This window comes from Mobula birostris, chromosome 1, assembly GCF_030028105.1.
Source record: "Mobula birostris isolate sMobBir1 chromosome 1, sMobBir1.hap1, whole genome shotgun sequence".
Lineage (NCBI taxonomy): Eukaryota > Metazoa > Chordata > Chondrichthyes > Myliobatiformes > Myliobatidae > Mobula > Mobula birostris.
The window spans coordinates 45,736,534-45,755,209 of NC_092370.1; the positions used below are offsets into that span (position 1 = coordinate 45,736,534).

General features: G+C 42.4%; 1 protein-coding gene and 1 long non-coding RNA gene across 2 annotated transcripts in view; one reads left to right on the forward strand and one right to left on the reverse strand.

Moving 5' to 3' along the window:
* LOC140196044 (uncharacterized) overlaps nucleotides 1–18,676 on the reverse strand; it is a 64,233-nt gene that overhangs the window by 30,149 nt on the left and 15,408 nt on the right. Inside the window, exons 2-3 of the long non-coding RNA XR_011885603.1 lie at nucleotides 18,094–18,157; nucleotides 7,509–7,590 (exon numbers count right to left, since the gene is read on the reverse strand). This is a non-coding gene — a long non-coding RNA (uncharacterized lncRNA). The remainder of the gene's footprint in view (nucleotides 1–7,508; nucleotides 7,591–18,093; nucleotides 18,158–18,676) is intronic.
* penkb (proenkephalin b) lies at nucleotides 1,495–14,481 on the forward strand. Its single transcript, XM_072254742.1, has 3 exons — nucleotides 1,495–1,530; nucleotides 2,166–2,306; nucleotides 13,635–14,481. Exons 2-3 carry the CDS (start codon nucleotides 2,169–2,171, stop codon nucleotides 14,292–14,294), a joined length of 798 nt encoding a protein of 265 aa, XP_072110843.1. The 5' UTR covers nucleotides 1,495–1,530; nucleotides 2,166–2,168; the 3' UTR covers nucleotides 14,295–14,481.

An 18,676-nucleotide genomic window follows, 5' to 3' on the forward strand; every position in this document is an offset into this window, starting at 1 on the left:
TGATATTAAACGATGCTACTTGCATATATATAAGAATGGCAGACTTGCAGGAGGCAAAGAGTGGGAATAAAGGGGGCCAGTTCTGGTTGGCTGCCACAGGCGTCGGTACTTTGATCACTTTTTTACATTACAGGTTAAAGATTTGGATGACGGAATTGATAGCTTTGTGACAGGTTTTAAAGACGATATGAAGTTAGGTGAAGGGGTAAGGTTGTGTTGAGGAAAAAGGGATTCTGCAGAAAGATTGACAGATTGGGGGAATAGGCAAAGAAGTAGCAGATGGAATATAGTGTGGGAGAAGTGTATGGTCATGCACATTGGTAGAACGAATAAATTTACAGACTATTTTCTAAACGGAGAGAAAATTCAAAAATCAGAGGCGCAAAGGGACTTGGGAGTCCTCGTGCACGATGCCCCAAAGGGTAACTTGCAGCTTGTGCCAGTGTTAAGGAAGGCAAATGCAATGTTAGCATTCGTTTCGAGAGGACTAGAATATAACAGCAAGGATGTGATGCTGAGGCTTTATAAAGCACTGGTCAGACCGAAACTGGAGTATTGTGAGCAGATTTGGGTCCATTATCTAATAAAAGATTGGAGAGGGTCCAGAGGACTTTCACGAGAATGATATCGGAAATGAAAGGGTTAATGTATGAGTAGCGTTTGATGGTTCTGGGTCTGTACTCGTTGGAGATTAGAAGAATCGGGGGGGGGCGCTTAATGAAACACATCGAATATTGAAAGGTCTCGATAGAGTGGATGTGGAGGCTGTTGCTTCCTATAGTGGGTGAGTCTGGAACCAGAGGATACTGCCTCAGATAAGAGGGACGTCCATTTAGGACAGAGATGAGGGGGAATTTCTTTAGCTAGAGGGTGGTGAATCCGTGGAATTCATTGCCGTGGATGGATGTGGAGGCTAACTCATTGAGCATATTTAAAACAGAAGATGATAGGTTCTTGATTAGTCGGGGCGTAAAAGGCTATGGCGAGAAGGCAGGAGAATAGGTTGAGGGCAATAATAAACCAGCCACGATGGAACGGCGGAGCAGACTCGATGGGCCGAGTGGCCTAATTCTGCTCCTATGTCTTATGGTCTTATCTACAAACACATTTTAAGCTGCCAATTAGATCCTAAAGTGTTCTGTCCCGTAGGCGGCAATCTGTCACACGCCGCAGAAGAATAAAGTCTGTGAGTTCTGCATCCTGGGACCTCCAGGCAACTATTCTCCTCTTGTGATCGTTACTCTGAATCGCTTCCATTTCAGGAGCAGTAAATATTAACAGCTTGACAGGTTGGGTAGCGATTGACAGTTGCCCACTGCGACCCGCCCTTACTTAAAGGCGCGAGGCGAGACGGTAAAGAAATCAGTAGACAGGCAAACTGACTACTATAACTACGGATCATTTGTCTATTTTCCAGGTTATTTCCGGAGACCGGCACATTCCTCTATAAATACCAGGCACCGTCTGCAAGAGCTGGAAACCTTCACCCGGCATCAGAAAGGTTTCATTCTCAGAAAGCCTGCGACAAAGGTAGGTGCAAAACAGCTTAATGGACGTAGGGCGCTACTTGTCTACATGGTCCTTAATGAACGGGCGCATTTAAGTAAAACTTTCTGAAATCACCGGAACTACGATTCTCGGCAATTTTAACAAGCGAGCCGTTTTCTTTTTACTATCAAAGTGAGTCCACTCATGCTTACGCTCTTTAGCATAGCAATGCAATGATACTCGGAGATGCAGTGAGTTTATACGTAAATTCACCTTCCAGACCGAGGTGATAATCATCATTGACTGATCTCTCAAGGCAACGGTAGTTCTACTTACTGCAATCAGATTGCCGTCCGGTTTCTTGTTCCATTAAAAGTAGCTGTAGCTATTCTTTGACAGAGCTGATATGCCCAATTAACAGTAGAAATATGTCCTGTGTTTTTTATGCCTATGACAATAAATTTCAACTTGAACCTTCCTCAAAATGTATTTTGTTGCTATAATCATGATATGTGAACAAACCTTTGAACTACCGAAGGATGACCCAAAGCCGCGATTACTTTGATCGGTTCCTGCAGTGCAGAATGGTGTGAAGGTGCACCTTGTTAACCGATGCAGAAAATGAAAAGTTTAAACGAGAAAGCGATCATTCAGCTGTATGCTTTGTTCTCTTTCAGCTAATGGCGTTACCGTGGAAGTGCCATTGCCTGCTGGCGGTGTTGTGTGCTTCCTTCGTAGGGGTCGGGGCAGATTGTGACCAAGAATGTGCCTACTGTGCCTACCATTTAGCCGGCCATGCCACGGAGTTCAACTCGCTGGTGAGTTTAAACGACCTCTCACACTTTAACATAAACATTGATTGTACACACATACAGATGAAAGAACAGTTTTGACAAACTCGTGTAAAACCCGAACGTCAATGAAAAGTTTACGGCAGCTGCGGGATGTCACTTGCATTTTTGAGTAGGGTCACTGACCGAACTGTCCGTGCTGCAAGCGTATGATTGATTTCCATCGGGATGGAGACAAGCTCGTGGAATTGCGAGCGTTCCGATATGCTTAAGGGTTCTTAGGAAGATAAATATTTTATCATCCATTTTAATTATTGATCTGCATCATTTGTTTTCCAGTTTAGTACGCGCGTGAAGCGAGCGCAAAACAAAACGTTCAATAGAGCGATAGATTTCGGGGTGATAAAGTGGAGGGGAGGGAACTGACTGACAGCAAGGGAAGATTTGTGTGTGTGAGAGAGAGACAGAAGCAGCATTATGCGATTTTAAAGCTACGGGGCTGGTTGTGCTCAGAATTACTCTCCCGCAACACCAAGGTTTGCCCATCAACCAACAACTTTCAGTCCTTTATTCCAAAAGTAGGAAAAATAAGCCGGAGCGGGTCGTTCCTTAAATATCATGAACACCAACGATCGCGGGTTGTGATGTGCCGCAGCGAGCAACCCGCGGAGAGCAGCTTCGGGTAAAGACTATTCACCTCTCCCCTACACTCCCCGGCATTCTCGCCCCGACGGAACGATACAAAGAACTCACTTAGAAGTTATATCGCGACAACAACAGCTCAGGGCTATCTGTTCAAATCTTTATATTTCCGGACATAGATGGCGATCAGCCAAGTGCACCAAGTACAAAAATGATCAACAAATCACACTTATTTCACTCCCACTCTCCCGTTAATCCCGAATTCAAATAGTTCTTTCCAAGATGTTAATGTAAATTCAGTTTTACTTCCAATGGGACGCAACTCTAATTTTACTGTTTATCACGAAATATGAGGTTTGATAGAACCCTGGAAACTACTGCGGAAAACAGGAACGTGGGTCTCCCTATCCAAGAATCCCGAAACGTGATATCATTAGGCAGGGCTCAAAGTAATGGCGGGGGCGTGGTCGGTGTAAGGTTGAAAGCATAGACGGAGTACAGTGTGTAGTTCTTGATGTCAAACTATAGAAAGGATGTGTTTGGACTGTGCGGCTTCAGAGGAGATTGAACGAGGTATTGTCTGCGATGTAACTTTCCGCTTGTAAGAGAGAATGGTTAGGCAGGGTTAGCTTTGAAGAGGAGAATGCTCAGAGAATGCGTAAATTGATGTGGTTACTAGCAGCACCAATAGAGAAGATGTGGTTAGATAATTTCTCCTCAGCAAAATTGTCTATAATCAGATGGTGTAGGTTTGAAACAGGGTGTAGGAGATATAAAGGGGAGCCTGAGGGTGTTTGGGAACCGGAACGCACCGCCAAATGCAGGGGTTTCCCAACCTGGGGTCCAGGGACTCTGCGGTAATGGTAGACGTCCACGGCAGCACAAATGGTTGGGAGGCCCTGAGGTTGGGAGACAGGCAATCTCACAACGTTTTCCAAGTGTTTAGAGCAGCATCTGAAAGGCCATGTCATCAAACTCAGCAGACCTGCTGGAAAATGGAAATTGATGATAGATCATATGCACAAAATGCCGGGGGAACTCAGCAGGTCCGGCAGCATCAATGGAAAGGAATAAACAGTCGATGGTTCCAGCGGAGACCCTTAGCAACCCAGTGACGAGCAGGGGCATGGTAGGTAGAAGGGCGAGTTTTCACTTTGTATGATTCTATGACTGTAAACTCTGCCTTGAACAACTTCAGGCTTAGTTTAAAGAGGGATGTATTTAAAAGTACTATGTGGAATATAATGGTCAAATTTAATTAGATGACGAACCAGAGTCCGACAATTGTAGCAGAAAAAAAATACACAAAATGCAGATGCTGGAATTCTTAAATAAAAATAGAAACTACTTCCAGGGGAAACAGCAGGTCTTCAGCATTCGTAGAGAAGGAAAGTGCAGAAGTTGTAGTTTCATGACCTTTGACGATAATAGTTTAAATTCTGCAATGCCATGAAAAAGATTAACAGTAAAGGGAATCCTGCCGTTTTGTTTCCCCGCCCTCTACCACCCTACCCCACCCAACCACGGCGTAGAAACAAATCCGGGAATTCAACGCCCGAGACGCTATGCATTGGGTGAAGCTCTTTCCAAGGGCAAGAGCACAGTTCTTCATGGGCTGATTGGAATGTCCTGTGCAACCTACGTAGGCCAATGTGAGTCCTATAGAAGAGTTAAATTAGCAGATAGACTAAATAAATAATGAAGGTTTAGTTTGAAAAGGCTAGCTCCCTCCATTAAGGAAAAATGCTACTGAAATCAAATATTAACGTTATGAGTAGGTGTAAATTACAAGCAAACGGGTTTATCATTAGTGACAAACGCGCACGCCGCAGATTCAAAATGGGGCGGATCGCTGACGTTGCAAAGTTCGGGATGTTAAACGGCCCACTAGTTTAAAGAAGCATGAAATGGCCATAATGTGAATGATCTTTAAAAAGAATGGACTTTGCCAACGGCAGCCTTGAAACAGCCAAGATTTCAATATCCTGCACTAAGTACAGTATACCCGAAACATCAGATTGTTCATCTAGATGGTGTGTAGTATTTTCTGCAGAAGCCTCCAGCAGACCACCATTCTGCTTCTGGTCACCTCACTACAGGAAGGATGTGGATGCTATAGAGAGAGTGCAAAGGAGATTTACAAGGATGTCGGCTGGATTGGAGAGTGTGCCTTATGAAAATAGGTTGTCAGCTTTTCTCCTTGGAGCGACGGAGGATGAGAGGTGACCTGTTAGAAGTGTATAAGATGATGAGAGGCATTGATTGTGTTGATAACCAGAGGCTTTTTCCCAGGGCTGAAATGACTAACATGAAGGGGGTTAGTTTAAAGGTGCTTGGAAGTAGGTACAAGGGGAATGTCAGAGGTAAGTTTTGCACACAGAGAGTGGTGGGTGCGTGGAATGCACTGCCAGCGACGGTGGTAGAGGCGGATACAATAGGGTCTTTTAAGAGACTTTTAGGTACATGGAGCTTAGAAAAATAGAGGGCTATGCAGTAGGGAAATTTTAGGCAGCTTCTATAGTAGGTTACATGGTCGGCAAAACATTGTGGGCCAATGGCCTGTAATGTGCTCTAGATTTTCTATGTTCTATGTTCTAAATGTAAATCTGGATAAGCCAAATGAAAGCAGTAATTTTCACCAACTGCTTCTATTGGGAAGATGGCATTTTTCAAGAAATAGTTTTGGGAGTGTTGTTAACACACAAGTTATTATCTTATGAGGCGAGGCACTGACCCAATAAATAATAACCAGGTGATGGTGGTACTGAAGGTTTGTCTACATGCCGCCAGTTGGATCATGTTGCATCTTTTTTCAGAGCTGTGAACACAACACAAGCTGGGATAACTCTCAAACACACTGGGAGGCATTTTCAGTAGAAATCAAATCATAAAAAGCTGCTATGTTACATAAATCAGTGCTAATACATAAGGCTTTTCATGGCCCCAGGATAAGTACTTAATAACCAATTGATTCCTTTTTGATGTAGAAAATGGAACAATCAATTTGCACATCTGAAAGTCTCAGAAAGAACATTAATCTGCTTGTGATCAAAGTCTACTTGGTACTCTTGGGCTAGCCCTCAATTTTGTATAAATTTTGTATATCATCAAACAAATTCGAAAGTGTAGCACTTCTTTAGTTCTGAGTTGAAATGTCAGCTAGTCTTTAGTGCTTATGTCTTTGGAGTGGGAAATTTCATTCAACATTATTCGGACACGGTGGAAGTATTTCAGCAAATCACGAAATACTGTGAATAATAATTTGTTAACATGCTACTGCCCCTATATCTGCTGTGTATGATTTCATTTTAAAGCTTTTAAGTTTCAAGTTTATTGCTTATGCTGTACATTGGTGTAATGTGTATTATAAAGGCTGACCTTGGAGCAACGGACAAGAAGTGGAATAACAAGTTGGAATATCTTAGCTAGCAATATCTCTTTACAAGGGTTATAATTTTTTAAAAGGATTCTATAAATACATGTCAGAAAGGGGAATACGAGAATCTATGTCTCTCCCCCAAAGGATAGTAATGTTCTTGGAAAAAATGCAGCCCTGGCTGCTGCACTGGGCATTTAGACTTCACGTGGATCATATGAGTCCACAAACCTATACATCAGGAGGACGAGTAGGCTTCTTTGCTCCTTGATAGATGATGCATCTGACTGGAACCTTGTTTTTACATTACGATCAATTCATAGTAATCTTTCATCGCTTCGTTTATCAAGAATCCATGTGCATCCTCCATCAAAATCTCCCAAGAGTGCTTTTATCACCATTTCAGAGATGATTGGAATCCCCTGGAATCATCTCCATATTAAATAGGCAATGTTCATTTTTATAGAAGTCCGTTTTAGATCCTCCCACAGGATGAATCATCCTCATCACAACCACCTTTTAATAAACCTCAGAATCTTAGCCACAAACAGCCTGGTTGGGTTTCAGTTAGTTGCTAGTTGAGAATTAGAAGCCAGGGATTGAAGTGCTTAAAGGGAACTGCAGAAGACTGATTTAGTTTCACCTTTTAAATAACATTCCAACATTCTTTACTCCAAAATGTTTCAACTCATGTTATCTACACTGAAATCTAACTGTCAAAACTCTGCCTGCTCACTCAATCTAAATTTGTATTCATTCAAAGGCAAGCACATCCTTAACTGCCTGCAGGAGGTACTAAACTGCTGCAGTCCTCCAGTGATGATACTCCCACAATGTTGATGGGAGAATGTTCCAGCGGTTAAGAGTTAATGACAAAGGATATTTCTTCTAGCTAGATTAATGTGTGACTTGAAGAGAAACCTTCAGGTGGTGTTCCAGTTTGACTGTTATTAATGTTCTTGGCTCCACTTCTTTCTATACAGCCAATACTTTATTGTTCAGTTTAAAATTTGCTTTCCAATCATTTCATCAGATTCATCAATAAATATGCTAAACAGCTGATGACCAGCATATATTTTCCCAAAGTGAGCACTATTTTTTGTAAATAGGGAAATATAATTCTTTGATTGTAGTTTTTACTGATTGGATTGCAGGTAGTAGGTTCAAACACTGGATGATACGTGGGGATTTTGTGCCCTAATACCACTTACCTCTCATTTTTTGTCTTCTGCTGTCTCACACATCTTGCAGGCAGCCCAGAAGAAAGGTTTTCAGCTTTGTGATTAGTTTCAGCTATGCACAGTGAATAAAATATATGGATTAATTTCTCTGAGTACAGCAGTTTGCTATAATATCCTGTAAAGCAAAATACTCAGAATGTGATACAAAAAGAAAGTGATTGAACACTCAGCAGGCCGGACGGAGAATGTGGAAAAAAAAAACAAGTGAACAGGTTTTTAAGATGCAATTGAATCTAAGGATGGTTGAAAAGACTTGTAATAGGATGGAAAGATGGTGAGACCGAATGACATAATGAATGATGCCAACAGAGTGAAAGCATGGATGTGATGATGTCAACGGTGTGAAAAGGTGGGTCTAGCAGATACGTATGACAATTGTGTCATGAGCCCCCCAAGATCCCTATGACTGTGGGACATCTTGGAAGTTGCTCCTCTCCCACTCTGCGCTAGCAACACACACAAATGCTGGAGGAACTCAGCAGGCCAGGCAGTATCTACGGAAAAAAGTACAGTTTACATTTCGGGCTGAGACCCTTTGGTAGGACTGGCTACAGTTGCGTTGCTTCAGGTGTTGAAGCAGTATGAAACCAGTTGGGTTACTTTAGATTAATTTTCTTGTGGGTATTCATGACAAATCTATACAATAATAACTATTACAGAATCAATAAAAAGTCCTTCCAAATACAGTGTTCTACCAGAGTGCAAAAGACAACAAGAACATGAGATGGAGAGTCCTTGAAAGTGAGATTATTGGTTGTGGGAACATTTCAATTGATGGGGCAAGTGAAGTTGAATGAGGCTAGCCCCTTTGGTTCAAGAGCTTGATGGCTGAGAATAGTAACAGTTCCTGAACCAGGTGGTGCGAGTCCTGAGGCTCCTGTACCTTCTTCCTGATGGCAGCAGCGAGAAGAGAGCATATCCTGGGTGGTGGGGGTCTCTAATGATGCACACTGCTTTCCTGTAACAACATTTCATGTAGATGGGAAGGCCATATCCACTACCTTTTGTAGGATTTTCCATTCAAGGGCATTGGTGTTTCCATATCAGGCTGTGGTACAGCCAGTCAATATATTCTCCACTACTCATCTATAGAAGTTGGTCAAAGTTTTAGATGCCATGCCAAAATCTGCATAAACTCCTAAGGAAGAGGCACTGCTGTGCTTTCTTTGTAATTGCTCTTATGTGTTAGGCCCGAAACAGGTCCTCCAAAACAGTTACACCTAGGAATTTAAAATTGTTAACCCTCTTCACTGCTAGTCCTGCAAGGAGGACTGGCTCATGGGCCTCTGTTTTCCTTCTACTGAAGTCTATAGTCAGTTCTTTGGTCTTGCTAACACTGAGTGAGAAGTTGTCGCTATGCACCACTCAGCCAGATTTTCAATCTCTCTCCTTTATGCTGATTCATCACCATCTTTTATTCAGCCTATGGACAGTGGTATCATCAGCAAACAAATATGGCATTGGAGCTTTGCTTAGCCACACAGTCATAACTGCTGCAGTTAGTTTCTGAGGGGTGGCCACACAATTTTAGTGTGATGAGCCCAGATTTAGGAGGGTTGGTTTAGTTGACATAAATGTTTGCCTCGTACCAGGCGAGGGAACGTGTTGTGTCCTTGAGCAAGGCACTTAATCACACATTGCTCTGTGACGACACTGGTGCCAAGCTGTATGGGTCCTAATGCCCTTCCCTTGGACAACATTGGTGTCATGGAGAGGGGAGACTTGCAGCATGGGCAACTGCTGGTCTTCCATACAATCTTGCCCAGGCCTGCGCCCTGGAGAGTGAAGGCGCAGATCCATGGTTTCGCAAGACTAACGGATGCCTTTACTTTTTTACCAGGTAGTGGAGCATTGGACATCCAACTGTACAGGAAAAGGGGAATAATAGACTCATTATTTTAAATTGTTTAATCTAGAAAGCTGCAAGATGCCTAGTTGATCACAAAAACACAAGATTCTGTAGATGCAGGGAAAATTGAGTAACATACATGATATGTGGGAGGAACTCAGCAAGTCAGGCAGCATCTATGGTGGGAAATAAACAATTGATGTTTTAGACTGAGACTTGAATGATAAACCAATTTGTTCTAAGGTTATGTAGGCGCAATTTCAAAGCAAATTCTGTTTTCTCCCATATTAGATTTGAACTTACGCTGCGCAGGTGGTAAACAGGATTGAGAGCTAGATTGCTGACTTATGACACTTGCTGAAGAAAGGCTGATAACCATTCTCCTTAACAATGCATGGAAAATTGTACACAAGAATTTCCCCATTTTCTGTTAGTTATTAAAAGTCTAGTTTATTTCTTTGGGCATGAATACCTTTCAACAGTGGTTAGCTGTTGGTATTAGATAAACATAATACCTAGAGGTTAATTGGCAGAAATGTCATATAATTTTAAAACTATACACTGCTTCAACTAAGGGATATATTCATAATTTAAAAATATGGACACTTAGGTATAATTGACAGTACTATAATGGATAAAAATATGCTAACTAAAAGACATGATTTCCTCAAGAATCCACCACCCTTCTATACTAATACCATAGCTGAACAGTATACACACTTCTACACAGCAGAATTCCAGAACACAATTGTACCGACTGTTTCCTATTTTCAGTGTAAAGCTTGTTCAGCTTGTATACTGCCTTTGTTGGATGTTGAGTGTGAAGTTGGATCTTGATCATATACCATGGAAAACAGTGTAGAAGTTGTAATGACTTTTAATTTACATTTGGAATCCTGCAAATAGACGATCAGATTTCTGGGAAACAGCACTAGTGTAATTATAAAGAAATCATATGGGAGTCCTTGTGCAAGATACCCTGAAGGTTAATCTCCAGGTTGAGTCGGTTGTGAAGAAGGTGAGTGCAATGTTGGCATTCATTTCTAGAGATATAGAATATAAGAGCAGGGATGTGACGTTGAGGCACTCGTGAGACCACACTTGGAGTATTGTGTGCAGTTTTAGAAACATAGAAACATAGAAAACCTACAGCGCAATACAGGCCCTTCGGCCCACAAAGCTGTGCCAAACATGTCCTTACCTTAGAAATTACCTAGGGTTACCCATAGCCCTCTATTTTTTCTGAGCTCCATGTACCTGTCCAGGAGTCTCTTAAAAGACCCTAGCATATCCGCCTCCACCACCATTGCCAGCAGCCCATTCCACACACTCACCACTCTCTGCGTAAAAAAAAAAACTTACCCGACATCTCCTCTGTACCTGCTTCCAAGCAGCTTAAAACTCTGCCCTCTCGTGCTCGCCATTTCAGCCTTGGGAAAAAAGCCTCTGACTGTCCACACGATCAATGCATCTCATCAACTTATACACCTCTATCAGGTCACCACTCATCCTCTGTCACTCCAAGGAGAAAAGGCCAAGTTCACTCAACCATTTTGGGCTCCTTATTTAAGAAAGGATATACTGACATTGGAGTGGGATCAGAGAAGATTCACAAGAATGATTCCAGGAATGGAAGGGTTACCGTATCAGAAACGTCTGGCAACTCTTGGGCTGTATTCCCTGGAGTTCAGGAGAATGAGGGGGGATCTCATAGAAACATTCCAAATGTTAAAAGGCCTGAACAGATTAGATATGGCAAAGTTATTTCCCATGGTAGGAGATTCTTGGACAAAAGGGCACGACTTCAGGATTGAAGGGTGTCCATTTAGAACTGAGGTGTGGAGAAATTACTTTAGTCAGAGGGTGGTAAATCTGTGGAATTTGTTGCCATGAGCAGGTATGGAGGCCAAGTCATTGGGTGTTTTTAAGGCAGAGATTAGCCAGGGCATTGAAGGGTATGGGGTAAAGGCAGGGGAGTGGGGATGACTGGAAGAATTGGGTCAGCCCATGATTGTCATGGTCCAGATCGGGGTCCCTTTAAATTTAGCTTGTTTATGTTATGATCTGGACCGTTGATTCCCTGTTTTCCCGTGTCCCTCGACTTTGGTGATTAGAGGCAATTAACACTCAGCTGAACCGGTAGTTTATAGTCTCGGGCTTTCAGCCGTTCAGTGCAGGAGCATCTGCAAAGTCACGGCGTGCCAATGTCATCTGGCCGGAGCAAGCCTAGTCTCTGCCGAAGCGAGAGCCGGTAATTCGCCGTTCCTCACCAGAGCAACCCAGTCCAGTTACCTCGCCGAAGCGAGCCTGCAAAGTTTCCTCATCAAGGTGGGTCCGTCAGTTAACCCGCCGGAGGGAATCAAGAACCGCTATCTACTGTTCCCGGGTCGAGTTGAGAGCTCGCCACTACCCAGAGGCTCCAAGTGAAGTCCTGGATCCGGTGGCATTCAAGCACCAAGTCAAGTCCTGACCCTGGCGGCAATCAAGCACCAAGTCAAGTCCTGGTCCTGGCGGCATTCAAGCACCAAGTCAACTCCTGCCCCTGGTGGCTTCCCAGTTCTGAGTCAAGTCCTGGTCCTGGCGGTCTGTGATTCCTGTCCTACCCCCTTGTCTGAATCCCTTCTCTGCCCCTCTTGCCTCTAGCCCTCGTCTGCAGCCCCCGCCTGCACTTCGGTCTAGTTCCATCACCGGAGCTAGGTAGGTACTGTCTGGTGTTCATTCGTGTTGGTCTTGTCCTCGCCTCCGTGGGGTAAGTCAGGCCGTCTTGCCATTGCTCCACGGGAGGTCATGTCTTGTCTTGTCTGGTCCTCGCCTCTGTGGGGGTAAGTCTGGCCGTCTTGCCGTTGCCCCACAGGGAGTCATGTCTTGTCTTGTCTTGTCCTCGCCTCCGTGGGGTAAGTCAGGCCGTCTTGCCATTGCCCCATGGGGGGTCATGTCTTGTCGTGTCTTGTCCTCGCCTCCGTGGGGTAAGTCAGGCAGTCTTGCCGTTGCCCTGCAGAGGGTCATGAGTCCCAGCCCTATGTCCTGTACCCAAGGAGGGGTCCCAGCTCTCTGTTCTGTGTGTGAGTCCCGGCCCTATGTCCCGTACCCAAGGAGGGGTCCCAGCTCTCTGTTCTGTGTGTGAGTCCCGGCCCTATGTCCTGTACCCAAGGAGGGGTCCCAGCTCTGTGTTCTGTGTATGTGTCCATAGTTCCATGTACCTGCTCCCCAAGACCGAGGCTCTGTGTTCCCTGGTTCCTCCTCTCCCTAGCCCATGTCATGTCCATGCCTGGTTCTGGGGTCCGAGCCCGAGGCAAGACCCAGGTACTGGGTCCTTGCCCAGTCTCTGGCTCAGAGTCCATACCCTAGCCTCTTCATGTCTCCTCTAGCTCTGGGAGCCGATTCTGAGTCCTAGCCCAGACCCTTGGTCCCAGCCTAGTCGTAGTCCTCAGTCCTTGTCCAGTTCGCTATTCCTACTCCTGCCTTGCTCTCCTGGTATCGAACAATAAACTAAATCTAAGTAACCTCACAAGATGTGTCTTGCATTTGGATCCACCCTTTCTCCCAATGCCCCTGCCATTGTGACAATGATTGAATGGCGGAGCGGGGTCGATGGACCGATTGGCCTACTTTGCTCCTATATCTTATGGTCTAAAACATATCTGGTTGGATTATACAAGCGGAAGATTCTGGCAGTGGCTAGTAAAGCCTACTTTTTCGGGGTTAACTGGTAATTAATTTCTGGTTTTATAATTTCCTACATGTGAATATAGTTTTTAAATTCCATCTGAATAAAAATGAAAAATATTCAGCCACTACCACAGACTGAGCAGAATTCAAAGATCCTCAAGTGAAATTCTAATAGGATGATTTTACCTATCATCCCCAGTTGTTCTGATACTTGGCAATGGGCCTTCTCTTTGAAACACTACAGGTGATGGGGCTTTCAATGCAATAGTGCTCTTGGAGCCCATGAAATTCCAGAAATAAAACTACTTATTAAGTTGAGTACCTGCTGTCAAATGAGCTGAACTGAATAATAAAGTAAAAGTTATTTGCAAAATCATGTAAAAATTTTGTTAACATATCCACTGCATGCAAATTGAAGTCAAATTCTCTTCACTGCAGCACATATTAAAAGGGAGCAAAATAGATTTTAAAGCACCAAAATATGGGTTTAAGAACCAGCCCATGGTTTATTTGACTACCATGCTGCCTTTTGGAAAGAGCTATGCTTTCTTTGATACATAAATATTATTTTATTCCAGAGTTGCACATTGGAGTGTGAAGGTAAGACGCCATCAGGAAAGGCATGGGGGATGTGCAAGGAGCTGGAGGAAATTAATAAACTCCACGAGGACAGTCAAAGTGCTCCTGAAAATGACAAGGAAAAGGAAGAACAACGTCAGCTTCTGAACAAGCGATATGGTGGCTTCATGAAGCGCTATGGTGGATTTATGAAAAAAGGAGACCCCAGTGACACCTACTTTGCCGACGTTCACGATGAAAATAGGGGGAGGGAGATACTGAATAAAAGGTATGGGGGGTTCATGAAGAAGGATGTTGAGAGTGCTTCTTCAGTAGATTCTTCTGACATTCTCAAAGAATTGCTGAACCTGAGTGAGCTCAATGATCAGAAGCATTACTTGGACCAGAGTGACTCTGATAGCCGCAGTGACATCATGAAGAGGTATGGGGGATTCATGAATGCATTCAAACAAAACCAAGAATTAGACAATTGGCCTGAGTTGCAAAAGAGATATGGAGGCTTCATGAGAAGGTTTGGGAAACCAGATTACCAGAAAAGGTATGGTGGTTTTATGAAACGTTGGAATGATGCTCTCGTCCCTTCCGATGAAGATGGTGAAATATATTCCAAAGAAGTCCCTGAATTTGAAAAGAGATATGGTGGATTTATGAGGAATTAGAAACTCAATCAGAAAGACTGTCCCTGTTCTCAGATTTAAGTGTACTGTGTTGCTTAGAATGTACAGGTGTTTGTTTTTTTTAACTTAGTTTACCAGAAACAGGAGACCTGCAACTTAACATGTTGTGTGCAGATCTGTGTTATCTTTGGTTAAGGTGAGGTTGTCAAATATAATTGTATGCCTTCTTTGTGCACTTCTTCTCTAATTGTAATTTGTTAAATGTTGTCTAATTTTCATTAAATGCAAAACAAAGAAAAATCTCAACTGTGTAGTTGTATATACTAAAATAAATCTAACTGCAAAATATTTAAATTCATTGTGCATTGTTATATTTCTTCTTTAACTCAATAGAAAATATATTTTAAATTTTGTTGTCATTTCTATTTTTCAAACTCTCATTTATTTCTGCAGTTGTGTTTAGTAACTCCAGGAGTTAATTGAAAGAAAAACATGGGAACCAGGATTGCATGTGTACTTAATTGTTACTTTAGTGAGGCGGACACATATGATGTGGTGGCATAATGATGTATGCCATTCACATACTATTAAAATATAAACTATAAAGAATTATGTAAACAAAAATACTTAAGGTCAAGCAATATATTTACAATATTACTGAAATATTAAATACTCTACACTCCCCCGCTTAGCTGTAAACTCCAACTCAATATAAAACCCATCTCAACTCAAATATGTAACAAGTTGCTCTCTAGTCTCACACACACACTCACTATAATACAACTACTACATAGACAGTCACAGCATAGTAAATTTTAAGTTGTCCCATTCAGGCCTAAAGATTTATTCGCTCTGGACAATTTATTACTCTTGTGGCATAATGTCGTTCTCGACAAGGGGTCACTCTGCCTGGCAGGTAAGACTTGTGGTTGTGAAACAATCTTGGGTTCTGCTGGAAGTGGTTCTGACACCTTTCTTCTGGACGTGTTGGCATCCTGAACGATGCATGGCAAGCAGCTTAATCTGCTCATCTATCCCAGGCCATCAGACAAAGCTTTGAGCCAAAACTTTCATCCCAGCACTGGTAAAAATGGGGGAACTGGATATCTGCTGCACATTCCAACCATGTAGACCTGAGACAGGGTGGGGTATTTTGTGGTTTCACTTTGGATCATCTCCACCATAATAGAGAGACTTTCAATTTGCATTAGGGAGAATACATCAAGAGGAATTATTTCTTTTGTAAGTTTTTCAGGTATTTCCTTTTCCACGGAAAAAGAAAACAAGCCAATACATCAGCCTTTCCATAATTATTTGTCCTCTTGAATTCAATCTTGTAATTGTGTCCTCCAAGAAGCATAGCACATCTCTGCATTTGTGCTGCTAATGGAACACTCCTCTGCAGATGGAAAATGGGCATTAGTGGTTGATAATTAGTAATAAGAGTAAACTCTCACCCAAGTACTAACTGAAATATCTTACACCCCAAACCAGACTCAAGATCTGTCAGTCTGTAAGTCAGGGAAAACAATGCAAAAGGTTTGGGGTGTTCACTTCCATCACTCATCTCATGTGATATGACTGCTTCCAAGTCATAAGGCAAGGCTTCACAGGGAAGTTTCACTGGAAGATGTGGATCATAACGTGTGAGTATAGTGTCTGATGTCATCGTTTTCTTTATCTTTTGGAAAGCCACCTCATATTGCTTTGTCCATTGCCATTTCTTCCTAATCTGTAGTAATGAGTTCAAGAGGTGGAGCACAGTAGCTGAGCTTGGTAGGAATCTGATATAGTAATTGACAAATCCCAAAAAAGACTGCAACCGTAACATATTCTTTCATCTTGGGACATCTACCACTGGTTAAATTTTCTCAGCACATTTGTGTAATCTTTGTGTATCAATGGTGTGACCACAGTAAATGATCCCTGGTTTAAAGAATTCACACTTGTTACATTATGCTCTCAGCCATAATCTCCTAATTTTTTTAAACAATGTCTTGAGATTTTGGAGGTTTTCCTTGTAATCCACACTGGTAACAGTGATGTCATCCAGGTAACACTGAATGCCCAGGTAGCCTTGTAGCACATGGTACACAGCTTTCAGCCAGAATGCGGGTGCAGATGCTACTCCAAAAATGAGCCTATAATAGTAACACAGCTCTTTGTGAATGTTTATAGTGGGAGAGACTTTGGACTCTTCTTCCTTTTCCATTTGTAGGAAGTGTTTTCCTCCTGAAAGATTTTCAAAATATCCTCTATTCTGGGCAGAGGGTATTAATCTACTTTCAACACTGTGTTGATGGTGACTTAAAATCACCACAGATCCTGACAGACCCTTCCTTCTTGACTACTGGGACCACTGGTATTGCACATGGGCTTCACTCAATCTTGGAAAGAATTCCTTCAGCCTCCATGCGACTCAGCTCACTGGCTACTTTATCATGGATAGTATAAGGAAATGGACAGGTTTCGTAAAACTTCGGTGTGTCATTTTCATTTAACACAATTTTACCCTTGGTATGTTTGAACATTACTGTGGTATCATCCAGTACATTTCTTACTTCGCTTTCAGTTGATCCTATAGCAGTGAAGTGGCATGCAAATGGTAGATGAATCTTCATTCAGGTTGTAGTTGTCTCAGGCAATCATGACCCCACATGCTAGCCCTCCTGTTTTCACCACGTACCAGCCCAATGTAACTTGCTGGCTGTTGTATTTCATTGTTATGAAAATGTCTGTGGGAATGACTATCTCTTCTCCAGTATAAGTTCTTAGTTGGATATCTGCAGGCTTCAGTGCCGTTGAAGTACCTTCCAAACTCGTTTTGTGGAATAACAGAAACAGCTGAGCCAGTGTCCAATTCCATTTTAATTAATTTGCCATTCACTTCTGGTGTAAGACATATTGCTTGTCTCCTGTTAGTTTTCACATTGTATATTTCAAGGCTACATGGTCCTTTATCACTCTCCTCATTATCAGATTTTTCATCAACAGCATGCACATTAGTGCTCTTCTTGAAACTACAACTTGACTTTTTATCTTTATCTCTTCCATGTGCAGTCCATTTATTTTTGTGTTGGGCCAGGCAGCTTTCTGTTTCAACGTTGCAATTTTGTTCATGTTCAATTTCATTCCAGACTGCAACTCAGTTGTATCTCTGGCTGCTATTTCCATGGTAATTCCAACTGTTATTCTAAATGTGAGTTGTGCCTCAGTTTGGAGCCATTTTTGAATACTTGTAAGAATCCACAAACTAAATGATATCTCAGTACATCATTCATCCCATTACCGAACTGACAACGAACCAGGCCAGCTCCCTGAGCACTTTCCATCCATGCTGGGTTGAGCATTGAGCTAACAACTCACCCTCATAAAAAAAACAGACAAAAATGCTACAGAAACAGCAAAGTTGCCACCCAATGCACCACAAGATGCAGAAAGGAACAATGCATGAACTGACAATGTTCAGACAATTTCTTCAGTTCAGCCATATAAGCTGAAATGGACTCCCCTTTGGATTCCGCTTAAGAAACCCAAGCTGTAATCAATAATGTTTTGTTTCTAAATGTTCCTGTATTACATTCAAGATATCAGCAAAGCTCACTTTGGCTAGTTGGTTGGAGCAGTTAAGCTTCTAAGCAAACTGTATGCGTTTCCACCTATTGCACACAGCAACACTAATAGTCATTTCTCATTGGCCATTTCATTTGCTTCAAACTACTGCTCAATTCATTCAGCATACATCATCCAGTTAACTATTGTGCAATTAATTTTACTATCTTTCCAATGTAGCCAGATATTTCTTTGTTTTAATTTATTATTATTATCGCTCGGTACTCACTGCTTATCTTCCCATGAATTTCGTCCGTTTTCTACCTTTTCTTTAGCTTGAATGTCATTCTCCCCTTCCGAAGAAACATATTTGAGTTAAAAAAAAAACATAGCATCTCTCTCTCTCTCTCCTCTTCTGAAGAAAAAAATATGCTGCGCTTCAACAGGTAGGTAGTTGCCTTGGGTTCATTTTAAAACTATTGTTTTGTAACTCCAGAAAATAATCAAATTAAAAACACAAGTGCTGGGAATGTATGCATAATTATTTTTTATTTTAGTGAGGCATGCACGTATAACGTGGTGGCGTAATAACGTATACCATTCACCTACTTCCTATATATAACCCGCAGTGAATTATGTAAGCAACCAAAGAGTGCTTAATCAAACAATATATTGACAATATTATATAAGGCTACCGTTAGTCTTGCGAGACCATGGACCTGCGCCTGGAAAGTCGTCATTCTCTGGGGCGCAGGCCTGGGCAAGGTTGTATGGAAGACCGGCAGTTGCCCATGCTGCAAGTCTCCCCTCTCCACGACACCGATGTTGTCCAAGGGAAGGACAAGGGCCGATACAGCTTGGCACCAGTGTCA

What these genes read in the sequence shown, in the direction of transcription:
- penkb (XM_072254742.1), top strand. Translation starts at nt 2,169, where the DNA reads ATGGCGTTACCGTGGAAGTGCCATTGCCTGCTGGCGGTGTTGTGTGCT. An exon ending in CCACGGAGTTCAACTCGCTG is followed by an intron (nt 2,307 to 13,634) that starts GTGAGTTTAAAC and finishes ATTTTATTCCAG; the next exon opens with AGTTGCACATTGGAGTGTGA.